At 38.9% G+C, this 12,729-nt stretch overlaps 2 protein-coding genes across 5 annotated transcripts; one reads left to right on the forward strand and one right to left on the reverse strand.

Moving 5' to 3' along the window:
• Nucleotides 1-1,228: 1,228 nt before the first annotated feature.
• LOC126708973 (uncharacterized) lies at nt 1,229-9,899 on the forward strand. Of its 3 annotated transcripts, none has more exons than XM_050409027.1 (6): nt 1,229-1,761; nt 2,959-3,029; nt 3,179-3,502; nt 3,618-6,268; nt 6,380-7,638; nt 8,585-9,899. In XM_050409027.1, exons 2-5 carry the CDS (start codon nt 3,027-3,029, stop codon nt 7,635-7,637), a joined length of 4,236 nt encoding a protein of 1,411 aa, XP_050264984.1. In that variant the 5' UTR covers nt 1,229-1,761; nt 2,959-3,026; the 3' UTR covers nt 7,638; nt 8,585-9,899. The 3 variants fall into 3 exon arrangements, with proteins under 3 accessions (XP_050264984.1, XP_050264983.1, XP_050264985.1); XM_050409026.1 differs by lacking the exon at nt 8,585-9,899 and adding an exon at nt 7,737-7,973; XM_050409028.1 differs by lacking the exons at nt 2,959-3,029; nt 8,585-9,899 and having other exon boundaries at nt 6,380-7,973.
• Nucleotides 8,873-10,707, reverse strand: LOC126708974 (phosphoglycerate mutase-like protein AT74H). Of its 2 annotated transcripts, none has more exons than XM_050409030.1 (5): nt 10,093-10,707; nt 9,779-9,898; nt 9,490-9,703; nt 9,312-9,386; nt 8,873-9,198 (listed from the first exon to the last, which is right to left on the reverse strand). In XM_050409030.1, the coding sequence occupies exons 1-5, from the start codon at nt 10,646-10,648 to the stop codon at nt 9,105-9,107; spliced, it is 1,059 nt and encodes a 352-aa protein (XP_050264987.1). In that variant the 5' UTR covers nt 10,649-10,707; the 3' UTR covers nt 8,873-9,104. The 2 variants fall into 2 exon arrangements, with proteins under 2 accessions (XP_050264987.1, XP_050264986.1); XM_050409029.1 differs by having other exon boundaries at nt 9,312-9,392; nt 10,093-10,703.
• Nucleotides 10,708-12,729: the final 2,022 nt, after the last annotated feature.

Below are 12,729 nucleotides of genomic sequence, written 5' to 3' on the forward strand. Positions count from 1 at the left end.
TGGAATTAATTATTGTAATTTTTATTTTCTTTCCATGTTTTGAATTTCCATGTTTTTATTGTTGATGAGAAATTAAGGCTCAATTGCACAATATGTGTAAATTCTTCAGAAGGCTACTTTAAATAGTAAGTCAATGTGTCTCTTACATTTGGGTATTAGTTAGAATTATTTTCAAATGATTGTACCAATAAAAGTAAATGTGTATAAATTTTGTTTAACTATCCCGTGCATCGCACGGGTTAGCGACTAGTATAATGTAATATTATTCCATGTTCTAATTGGATTAATAGCACATAACCTGAACTACAAGTCTTGTAATCAAATTTGAGAAAATTATTTCTAAACATATTTTATCGATTTCTACCTTAGATACTCAATTTTACCAAAAATAAAAGAAGTGACCGTATGATTGGAATAATAATAATAAAATATTTGTATGCAATGCAATTGTATCAAAGATATGTGGTCCTTGTAATATAAAAAAAGAAAAAAGAAAAAAAAGATATGGGATCCTTCATTTGTTTTTTTCCTGAATAGAGCTGAGAGATTATGGTAGAACTAGATCATCTATGATTTGTGTCCCTAAACCCCAAAATTTTCCCGTATTAGGCCAATTGATGATTGACTTATATTTCTAACCCCCCACTCAAATTGTGGTGTAAAATAGTAATGATGATTTTCGGTCAATGTCACTAACACCCCCAATATATATATACAAATCTTATAATAAATCCCTTTAATTAATAAAGAAAAAGCCAATAGTTTCAAAGCAATGAATTAAACTTGTCACTATCTAGAGAAAATTGGGAATCCAAAGGAGCCTTTATTAGAAAGAAAGATCTATCTTCTTTCGTCCAAAAAAAAAAAAAAAACATAGGAAATATATTTTCAAATAAAAAAAGGCAGCCCCAATTGCCCATTGCCCTTTGTATAGTACATGGAATAATATCTAAAAAATGCCTTAATAGTCAAAGGCGAAGGGATCCGGATCCGTTGGATTGCCCAACAGTCATAATCGGCGTGTGTGGGTGTCGAGTTTGACTCGTGGTGATTGAGTCCTAAACCAAAACACAATACAACAACTCCTCCACCAATTAGCACCGTTTTCGGCAGGGATAGAAAGGGAAACAAAGGGGCAAAAATCGGAGGGTGATTTGGGAATGAAAGATAGCATAAATACGTGGTCAAGGAACTCTGCTTTTGCGTTCATATTAACACACACACACACAAAATAAAAAGGGTAAGAGAGGAAAGGAAAGGAAAGGAAAGGAGAGAAGGGAAAAAGGATCTCTCTCTTGTGCTGCGCGGCGTTGGTTTGGCGTATTGGAAAAGGAAAACGAAAAAAACAAAAACAAAAAAATGATTTTGTTTTGTGGAAGGAAATAGCAGAGGAAAGATCCAGAAGGGAAAAGGGGTGCTCTCTCTCTCTCTCACAAATCACAATTCGATTCCATAAAGGAAGAAGAGGAAGGAAAGGAATAATCTCTCGCTATAAAAGGAAGAAAGGAAAGGAAAAAGAAGAGGAGAATTTTCATACATACAAACAAACAAGCCCTAAGTCTCGTGCGCCTCTCTCTCTCTCTCTCTCTGACTCTCTGTCATTGTTGTTGTTGAAGATTGTTGAAGATTGATATTTTGTTTTTCCACGAGTGCCGTTCGGTTCGATTTGGTTGGATTCGGCAAAAGGATCTGTGGTTTTTATTTGTGGTTGATTGTGTTTTCAAGAGGAAGAGGTGGTGATTTTGTTTTTTGATTCTTCAGGTAACTGAAACCCTAGCCTTGATTTATAGTATGTGTTTGTTTGTGTGTTTCTATCGTGTTGTTTTGTTGTTTGGATTGCCGGAAAAAAAAAGGTAACCGTAGCGCCGATGGTGCGGTTTTGTCTTGACGAAGCCGCCGAACGCTGCAAGATCTACCGGACTAGAGAAGAAAGTATTGGATTTTGGAGTTTGAAAACTCGTTGAAGATTTTCTGAAGTCTCTCATATGGGGGTTTTTAGGGTTTGCCTCTAGATCTATCTAGGGCCCTTTTTGTGCGAGTGGACGACCTACAATCTCTGCGGCGTCGTTTAATGTGTCATCTATATCTTGCACTCTCTCACAGCCGTTGGATTTTGAAAAACGTTGATGATGAAATCCAAATCAAATCAAATCAAATCAACGCTGATTGATTGTTGTAGTATGGAGTAGATTTAATAGGGTTTTTGTGGGTCATAAATTAAACACCCCATTGATCTGATTAGATCTGCACGATTCTCTTCTCATTGAGCTTCAATTGATTCATTGATTTTCATGAAATTTATGTTAAAATTTTGTTTGAGAAATTTTCGACCTCGACTTCAGTGGTAGTAATGAGGCCGCCGCTACCACCGCCACCGCCACGATCCAGGGTTGCTTGATCAAAAGATGGAGTATTTGGTTTTAGTCCCTGGATGGTAGGCTAAAAAAAATCAAATAGGGTTATTGTTTTTATTATGCATCTAGCAACTTTGATACGAATTGAGAGAGAGATAGAGCCCCTCTTTGTGTTCGTCACAATGTTCAGCTCTGTCTCTATCTGGTTGGTTGTGAATCAAGGAATTGTTATTCTAAAACTATGTCTATGCTACCTGCTGGTCTTTCTCAGATTCAGCACTTTATCGGATAGGAAATTTGTTGATAATGAAAGAGAAGTTTCTTTCAGGACATGGGTGTTTGCCCCTGTGTCTATGTTACTTGAAATTTGTCTATGGTCTCTTCATTGTTCATTCTGTAGAACCCATTATCCCAAATTGCAACAGTTGGCTGTGGTGAAAGCCAAAGTCTGCAGTTAAGGCGGCCATTATTGTGGAGTCTTGTTATCAAATTAATGTGCTCATTAGTGAACAATTTTTCTTGGACTGTTTTAAGTGTTTTAATATAAATTTCTACACTATTTTGGTGCTGGGTGGTGCTGACCTAAGCCTTGGATGTTTCACAGGCTGGTAGTCTGAGAAGCTTCTGGACTTTCTCCATCTCTGATTAGTCAACAATGAGTGCTCCCTTCTAATGGTGGGCATTAAGGATCCTTTTTTGTCATTGCATCGTGACACATTGTCATTCAGATATAAATAGAGAAACTTTATATGGATTTACAATGATTGTGGATGTGTTTAAGGGTTTTCAACACATATATGGATGAATCTTGTTTTGCCTTGCAGATTAGCTTGTGTTCCTGCACTGGGGTGTCTACCTCTACTCTTGAGATAAGCAAGAAACAAGGCGCGACGGCATCCTGTAAAGCCTGCGGCGGAAAGCCTTTGGTTAATGGGAGGGTGCCATCAACCAGTAGCATGCCGGGTGCTGTTGGTTTGGAACTTACTAGATTTGTCAACTCTGATTTGACTTGGGCAAATATTACGAAAGGAAATAGGAGTTCATCAAGGCGAGCTAGGAAATCACTGACAAGAAGCTTGAAAAATATTGCAGAGCTAGTCAATAAGGACCCCAAAGCTGTGGACATGCCTGTTTCTGAATCTGAGAAGGTGAGCCTGACATGCTAAACTGTTTGTTTTTCTTACATTCTTTCAGCAATTTATTATCAGCAGAAATACCCATGTGATAAGAAGTGATAATATCTTTTCCTGATCTATTTGGCAGCTTGGTGTAAGTGTTCTTGGGTGCCGCTTCAGTGAAAAGGTAGAACATGTACCAATCAAGAAAAGGAGATTTATGTTCAGATCGCCATCTCCGCCACCTAGAGTCCCTTCTCCACGTTCTGAGGAGAATGGACTGCTCTTGAAGTGTAAAAATGATTTGCGTGAGGAGTTTCATCCCAATCCATTGGTCAAATCACGATCTGTTGCAATTAAAGCTTCTAGTTCCATGAATGATTTGGGTCGAATAGTTGATACCGAAATTGATATTGGTGCAAAGAACCTGGTCAGGGCAAGTGATAAACCTGATGAAGCCGAAGATTTCTCTGGTATCTCAATACTTGCAGCTGCTGCCTGTAGTAACAGTTTTGGAGGAGATGATGGCCATGTTGAGGAGGGTTCAGGAATGGAAGAATCCTTTGTGTGTGAGGGTGCTTTTGAAGATTTTAAGAATAGTGAATCATGTTCTTTGTCAAAGGGAATTTCCAAGGAAGACCAAAGTTCTGCTGAAATTTCTAAAGAAGGAAGTGGTTCTTGTACTTCCATCATGCCTGCTGAAGAACTAGCTGCCTCCTCAAGAACTGCCAATTCATCCTCAAATTGTCTGCCTCAAAGACATACAATGGAGGGTACATCCTTGCAGGATCTTTCTATGGCTACGTCAAAGGATCTTTTGAGCAAGAGTGATGAGGGAACGGTTGGAATGCAGGAATCCTCTTCACGAGATGGTAGGTTGCATTGGGATTTAAATACAGTAATGGATGCATGGGAGTGCCCTTTTGATGGTCAGAGTTCTGGTTCTCAGACTGATGTTGCTGTTGGCGTCTCTGAATATGGGAAAAGTACTTGTAGTGATAGGACTGGGAACTCTGAAGACAAGAAAATTGGAAGCATTAAATGTGATGCTGAAAAGGAAACACTGTCAATTAATTCAAGAGATATGGAACAAGAAACAGAAAAATTAAATGTAGAGGAGCATAAATTGGATCAGTGCACTGATACTGATAGTGCTATTTGCTCGCAGAAAGGGCAACTTTCTTCTGAGATTGATTTGGCTCCAACTTTGGTTTCAGTTCATGGAACACAATCCTCTCATAGTTTAGAGGGTGTTAGCCCTAAGTCTGGATCTGTTGACTTGGTTCCAGTTGATGATGCACTTGGGCTGCGAACATCTGCTGATGCAGATAGAAATGCTTTAGCCCAGTCTGTAACGTCTGGCTCTTCAGTAAGCAGTGAAACTTTACCTTTGCATCAGGTTGGCAGCTTGGATCTTTGTTCAGGGTTCACTCATACTAGACCAAAACATTGTACAAGCACATTTGTATCTGAAGATAACAGCAATGCAGCTTCTGTTGATATTACTAGTATGAAGAGTGTAGATGACAACACTGCTGGTTTTCAGACAGGTGAAATTATTTCCCCTGGTACTAAGGTTGATCTGCAGGAGCCCATAGCTTTGCCTTGTAATTCTACCTGTGAGAATGAGAATATTAATGGTGTAGACGCTGAGGGTGCTGAAGGAGCTTCCATTCTTGATAGTAGGATTGCACCGACCAATGTAGTTGGCTTGGAGGCTGGTCAATTACAAGAATCTGGGTCTTCTGATAATGCAATGAAAATTTCTGCTGTGAACTCCGATGAAGTGGGTCCTCAATCTTCTGACATTTGTGTAGAGTTGCCCACCTCTGCTATACTGGTTGGAGGTCAACCTGCAGGGATTGTGGATGTTAAGGTGCAACAAGGCAAAGTTTCTGTTGAAGATAATACTGAAACTGGTTCTCAAATGCATCTCGATAATGGGGAACCCAAGTCCTCTGAAAAAAGTGTGGCAGTGTTACACGCTCCATCTGGTTATTCTGATGATCTTGTTAATGTTTCTGATAAGGTGGCTCCAGAAGAACCTTTGGACAACAATTATGTTTCTGACGTATGTCATGATGACGGGCATTTAGCTGGAATTGAAAAAACAAGTGAACTAGACATGGATTATGATTCCCAGTATGAAGATGGGGAGGTCAGGGAATCCATTTCGCATACTTGGGAAGATTATGATGGTGAAGATGTAGAAGCTGAACATGTGGACTATGGGTCTGACAACACTAACACCTTGAGCTGTGAAGGTGATCAAGTTATGAAGAATACCCTGGAATCAAGCTTTCAACCTCATCCTAGTGTCTCATTATTGACAGAAGTTACTAAGGCAGGATCTGGAAAGGAAAGCACAGTCAAAACTACCATACCTTACTTGCGAGGACAGTTTACAGGGAAAGATGCAAGCAATGTTGTTGGGACAAGTGACAGTATGGACGACAAACCTGGTGTAAGTACCAGCAAGGTGACCAGAATTGATGAGACTGATGCAAGGGGAGATGATATGAGGAAAGCAATCCAATCAGCTAGTATAAACTTCAAAATGTCTGGATGGGAGCAGTCGGAGTGTCATAAAAATTTTTCAGATACGGAGACTGGAGTTAGAGATGGCAGCAGCTGGAAGAAAATTGATGGTGATTGTGTTGATGGATTTGATGCTGAGGATACTGAGGCAAGGATGGCTGAATCTGGAGTGTTTAAGAGGGATCTGCGGTCGCGTATTGAAGTACGACCATCACGTGATATGCTTTTTGGAAAAGATAGGCTATCTTTGCAAGGAAGCAGGTACTATCTGTGACTTTTTACTTTCATATTAGCTTGGTATTCCATTTAGATTAGCTGGTATAGATTGATTTTTTTTTGGCTAATTTCTTATTTTTATTTATTATTTCCCAGATTCAGTGATGCTGATGGTTTAACTCCTAGATTTGAAAGGGAATCTGGATCTGCCGAATTCTTTGGTAGGGGTAGATACTCTCGGCATGCTTACAATAGAGATCTGGGAGGTGACCGTTGGGTTGATCCACCAGAAAGCTATAGGGGCCAAAAACGTCATCATTCTCCTAATTATCATGCTACAATGAATTTCCGTCATGTTGTGTCAGAAAATGGTTCGCATCGGTCTCTAAGAAGTCGTTCACCAGTTGGAAGGGATGAGGCTTTTGGTATGCGTGTGGATGTTAGACCAGCTAGAGAGATCAGCCCATATAGACGCATGACTCTTGGCAGGGGCAGGTCTGTAAGATATGGTCCTCAAGTTGATGGGAGGGGACCTAGGGGGAGATATGGGCCACTACCTGGTAATTTCCGTGATTCTTCTTTTAACCATTCACATCCTCCAACCAGGAGAGAGAGAAGCTTTTCTCCTATTGAAAGAAGAGGGAATACTCATGCGCATCAATTTTGCACAAAATCTCCATCAAGATCTAGAACTCGGTCTCCTATTTCTGGTAATTCAGGTTTCAGACAGAGAAGTAAATCCCCTAATTTCAGATCTGAGATCAGGATGCAGAGACAGCGGTCACCTTACCAGCGGCCTGGCTTTTTGGCAGATCATGTGGTAGGATTTAGGTCAATGCGAAGAGGTCGTGGTTCCCCACCTCATAACTCAAGATGGATTGGAGATAGGAGGGAAGGAGTCGGTCATTTCAGGGAGCATGGATACAATCAACGTACTTCAGTTATAGATAGGAGATTTGATCAACATGACAGGTTTGAATTGGTGGATGCCCCGCGGAGCTACAGACCTTTGTATTCTGGAAGATTGTCAGATATGGATGGAGTTGGTAGAGGCAGCCTAAGGTATGGTGGCAACAATGATGAGAGAAGGAAGCATGTTTATAAATATCGGTCAGGTAATGTTGGAGTACGTAATGATATGGATGAACCTATTAAGCGGATTCGTTATAATGTTGAAGGTTTTGTGGCGGCACGTAATTCTCGTTATCAGGATAATGATGATTTCCACAGCCGAGGGAATCCTAAGGATTTCAACAGGGGGGGCATTGACAGCCGAATAGGGGACATACCTAGAAGATCTGGAGAAGGAGGCCCATATGAATACCAACGAGAAGGGAAATATGATGTAAAATCAAATCCTTCTTCAATGTGGGAAGGAGAAGAGGATTCATCTCCTAGGAAAAGACCTTCGTAACGTTAGTACCCAGTGCCCCTTTTTTTTTTTCCATCACATTGGGTGCGTCTGCAGGTAGACAGAAATATGTTGGACCTGATGAAATTTTTTCATTTTCAGCAGGAAAGCATCCAAACCCTGCAGTTCTCCTTGTATTCCAGCACTTGTTGGATTTGCATTCTCTCATTTGTTTTTCTTTTTGAATTTTAGGTGAAGTCTAGTGGTTGCTTCTCATTTTTGACTTTCCATTTTAAATATATGTTTTCTTGTGGCCAATTCTGGTCGATGTAGCCTCTTTTGTTGGCCGTTGAAATATATTAATTAAATCAATGAAAAGTTTCATTTTTTTTTTCTTTTTGTTATCGTTTTCTTCAAGTGAATTTGATTTTTGTTTTATTTACGAGTTATACCTGTTTTTGCCGAAAAATTAGAACAATATTACAAAAACCAGTATTTGCCTATTATAACCACCAAGTCTCGTGTTCGAGGCCATGTTATTGCATAGTAGCATCAAACCTCTGAAGTCCGTCTATAAGGAAGATTTGAGTTTTACATTATGGTCATGCTATACTGGTGCCTTTTTCTTTAGGCAAGGAAGGATTGAAATTTGTAAATTCCCATTGGACAAGGCTCATATAGTCATAATTGTAGAAGCAAATGCAGGTAAGTGTCATTCTTTTGCCTGGTTTTGCTGGTTTGGTTAATTTCTGAGAACTTTATGTGAATTAATGTTTCTTGAATGACACTTCAATGCTGATGAAGCTATACATTAAAATATGGTACTCCTTCCATTGATTGCATTATGTGTGGAGCAGATGGATTACTTGCGCGGCGCCCCCCCCCCCCCCCCCCCTTCTCCTCTTTATTGAATAGATTACTTACCTGTTTTACTTTGTAGAATGTTTACAATAGACTGGTAGATCTAGTCTTTTCTGATTGTTATTGCAATGCACTGAATCATTTTGTAGGAGACATCAGAATATCATCTTGGATCCTGTTAGTAGGGTGAAATAGAAGAATGCAAATTACGGTTTCACTTGACGGTTAACATGTTTATGCTTGCCTCTCGTCATCTGAACCTAATTGAGTAGCCAAAAGTAAACATGATTTAATGTACTTGAGCGGGGAATCATTCTTGGAAGTTTCAATTCAGGGACTTAATCTCTATGTTGTTTAGTCTACCACTTGCTGGTATGGTCGTTGATGCCACAGGGGCGAGTTATAATTATCAAAACGCTAATCAAAGACACAAGGACTTGATAAACTTCACAATTTTCTGAGCTAATGCTGTATAGGGGGGAAGAATAGAGAACACTAGCTTTCTGGTTTCCACACAAGACCATTGAGGAGATTCCCTCTTTTACATTGAGGTAGTGATTTAACCGAAAACCTAGTCAGCTATGCTTATCTATTTTATGTTATAACGATGTAAAGCTCCTGCTTTCATTTTCTTGTGACGTGCTAATAATTTTGTTACTGTACCGTAACTCAGGTCTTGCAGCCCTCATCAGCGAAGTGGGTGAAGAAGGAATTCATCATTGGGCAATCGTAGTTTAGTTCACCTGGTCTGGCAAATTTTTGCCTTATCAAAAGCCAACAAAGACCAAGGTTAGCCAAAATAGCTATAATAACCTGTAATATCTAGGATTTTATCACCAGTCAAGAATTTGGGAATGTAAAGATACTAGTTTTTACCATTCCTGATCCATTAGCATATCATCTGATAATCCAAAGCCTCTTAGCTCTTCTTCAGAATGATGCATTAATAAGCTGTACCTATAGATAATAGGAGATATATAGCAACTGCTAAAGATATATGGAATTTGTAGTATGTAAACATGGTTTAATTTGTTGACATGGCAAAAGGCATTACCTTCCACCATAGCCTCGTTCCATAACAATTATTTTTCCATTGCCCAAATTATTTAGCTGCTCAAATTGCTCTACTGTCCATTTGTACCATCTCATTAGAAATACTCGAAGTGTTAGACCATGGGAGACTATCACTAAGTTCATGCCTGGATTTTGGTCGCCTGGAGGCTGAAAGCGTCCAATATCAATATCTGATCTCAGTGTTTCTCTGAACCCTGTTGCACTGATACAGATAGTGAAACCTTTTCTTGTAATTTGACAAGACGATGATTGTCAACTAACAAAATTACCTGTTATTCTATCATAAACATCAGCTGCGGACTCGCCATTGGGAAAGCGGTAAAAGAAACGGCCATAGAGCATGCGGATAGCTTTCTCATATCGCATCTTCTCTCTATCCTGAAAATTGCCTATCATGGATAAGCGCAAGTGAAACATCAATTACAAGAAATTTCTCTTTGAATTGAAAAAATTACAGTTAGAAGGTATGTTCATGATTGAATTGGTAATACATGTTTGAAAATCAAACTATACTTTCAAGAGTTCTAAAGAAGGTTTGAAAACATGGTGTTATATCTTTGCTTTAGATGATATGATTAGATACCAAAATCTTGTTCTCTTAGGCGAGTCTCTTCTCTCACGCCAGCAATTCTAGTGCGCTCAAATCCACGAGCTAGGCTCTTTAAAGTTTCGAGTGTTCTTCTATAGGGAGACACATAGAAGTAGACCTTCCAATTTTCTATTTTGTCTCGCTCAATCATCTCTCTAATTTCTAACCCACATGCCTCAGCTTCAGCTATTCCTTTCTCTGTCAGTGCAATCTTTGGATCAGCAATTCGTGTGTAAGCAGTCTCATCAAGATTCCCTTCACTCTGTCCATGTCTGACCAGGATTATCCGGCGAGGCCTAGGAGGTCGAACAGTAGCAGAAGCTGAACTACGAAGATCATTCTTCTCAGGAAAAGTAGCCAACCCATTATTGGACAGCTTAACAGTCTCCCTTTGGTTCTCACAGCATTTGATGGAGTTGGAAGTAAAGGTTTTTGGTTGCAAGATTGGTAGTGCTGAGGCTGAGGGTAGAGTGTGAGAAAGAGTGGCCATGGCTTGAGAGCCAGTCAAAAAGATAAGTGGACCGAGGAGTGTGGGAGAAAGATTGGCCATAACTTGAGAACCAGCCAAAAATGATAACAAAGTAGCAGATGAAGAAGTCTAGTCGAGTCATCTAGTGTGCAAACCTTAACCGTAAATGTTACGGTCATTTCTTTGGTATGTTTCGGTTTAGTTCACTTTGGAAAAAGACGGTGATCGGTAAAAACGTGCTTCTTGATGCTAAAGTGGCCCTACCCACTCTCAAGTCTCAAGTCATAGAAAATACCTTCCAATTTCCTTGCTGGAACTTTGTGCTCTCCCATAATTATCAGGAATGAACTTTATTTGATGGTTGTGGATGTGTGGTGCAAATTGAAAGGGGACCATTTCAAGCTTTATTAGGTTCATAAATTCTTGCCTAAAAACAAAAGTAATTGACATTATCAAGGAAATGAAGTTAGGTGCATTTACTTGACCAACATTTTTCTCCTATGGCTTAAATAGTCGAGTAGGGACCAATGTCTTTCTGGGTCCCAAATATTTTTGTCTACTAGAATGAGGAATCTCTCTCAAGTATGATGGGAATTGATACTCTAATGTAGTCCGTGAATTTCAGGCCCTGTTTGGTAGAATTGTTAAACAACTCATTTTCAGTTTTTAAACAACATTACACGTATTTTTACACAATTTTTCACTCACACGTATCTCAAAAAAATACAAACAATATTACTCAAACTCCTCTACTAAACGGGCCCTCAATATGCGTGGCTATGGTGTGTTGATCTGTTCATTGGTCTTATAAATTTGGTCCATAAGTTAATTGGGCCTGTCATTCTGGTTTTCACGATAAGCATTTTGTTTACAGCTCAAGTTGCAAGAGAGTAGTGGTCCATACAATGGCAGGCCATAGTTTGCCTATCCAATGCATAGTGTGGGACTTGAAAGATTTTGAATAAGCCTGGCCCACACTCATGAAACTCAGAATTCCAACTTTATACCTTACTAGTTCGAATTCTAAGAGCCTCCTAACTTAGTAAGTAGTTTTGCTTCATTCTTTTTATGAGGAAAGTTTGTGCTCCAATAAAGAGGTCATTAGCCTTTCATCAATCTTTAAAAAAATAAAAAATAAAATAAAAAATAAAAAAGCAAATGAATATTGCTATCTGTATTTGCCTAAGAAGTCAGCCTTTCAAAGTAGTTTTAAATTTCTTAATTTCTTGAGTTTCTTAGAATGATGTTTTGTTGGTGCTTTATCATCTACAGAAACTGATTCCCTAGTCAACAGATACATGCTACATCTTTAGGAGACCATGTTTTCCAAATTCTTGAAAGAAAACTGAAATATGTCCCGAAATTGAATATTTATTTGGCAATAAAATCACCTAGAGTCGTGTTACAATATAATTGAATTCATGCTTTTATAACTTAAGATGTAAGGGGAAAAAATTATATGTTTTCTTTTATTTTGTATTATGACCAGCCTATAGTGAAGGTTTGGCTCATCATCCTTTGGAGAGGCCTTGGAGAATCAAGAACTGTTTGGCTTCTATTAATTCTACCACCACTCTTTGTTTCTCTGGTCGTTCATTTTGCTGGATATGTAGAGAGGCCAATAGAGCAGCACATGCTCTGGCACAGTGGTCTCTGCATAATTTTGTTTTGGGGTATTTTGATCCTCTTAGAGGTCCCCCAGCCTTTTGTTAATGCTATTTTTCAGGACCAGATCGGTGTTCTTCCTGTTGTATTTAGTTCCTGACTTATTCTGCTTCTAATAAAGATTTGGTATTTATCTAACAAAACAAAACCAACCTATTGGGAAGGTTGCAGAGAAAGATCGCAAATTGCCTTGATAGGCAAAAGTTGATTAAAATGGGAGGTCTCAGTGTGATTTATGACAAAGTTTACGGTTACAACAAAATCCTACAATAGTATTACAATAACCATGTTTTATGTTGTGGTGGGTTTAGGCGTAATCGTTTTTTTTTTTTTTTTTTTTTTTTTTTTTTTAGCTTGTGGTGAGTTAAAATTTCACCTTGTTGTGAAAATATTGTGAGATTTTCATGTTGTGGTCATAGAAAGAACGTTTCATTTAGGGTCAACCAGAAGCGTCCAATAAAGCTTTTTTAAACAACTAAATGGATGGTCTTTGACAA

This window comes from Quercus robur, chromosome 12, assembly GCF_932294415.1.
Source record: "Quercus robur chromosome 12, dhQueRobu3.1, whole genome shotgun sequence".
Taxonomy (NCBI): domain Eukaryota; kingdom Viridiplantae; phylum Streptophyta; class Magnoliopsida; order Fagales; family Fagaceae; genus Quercus; species Quercus robur.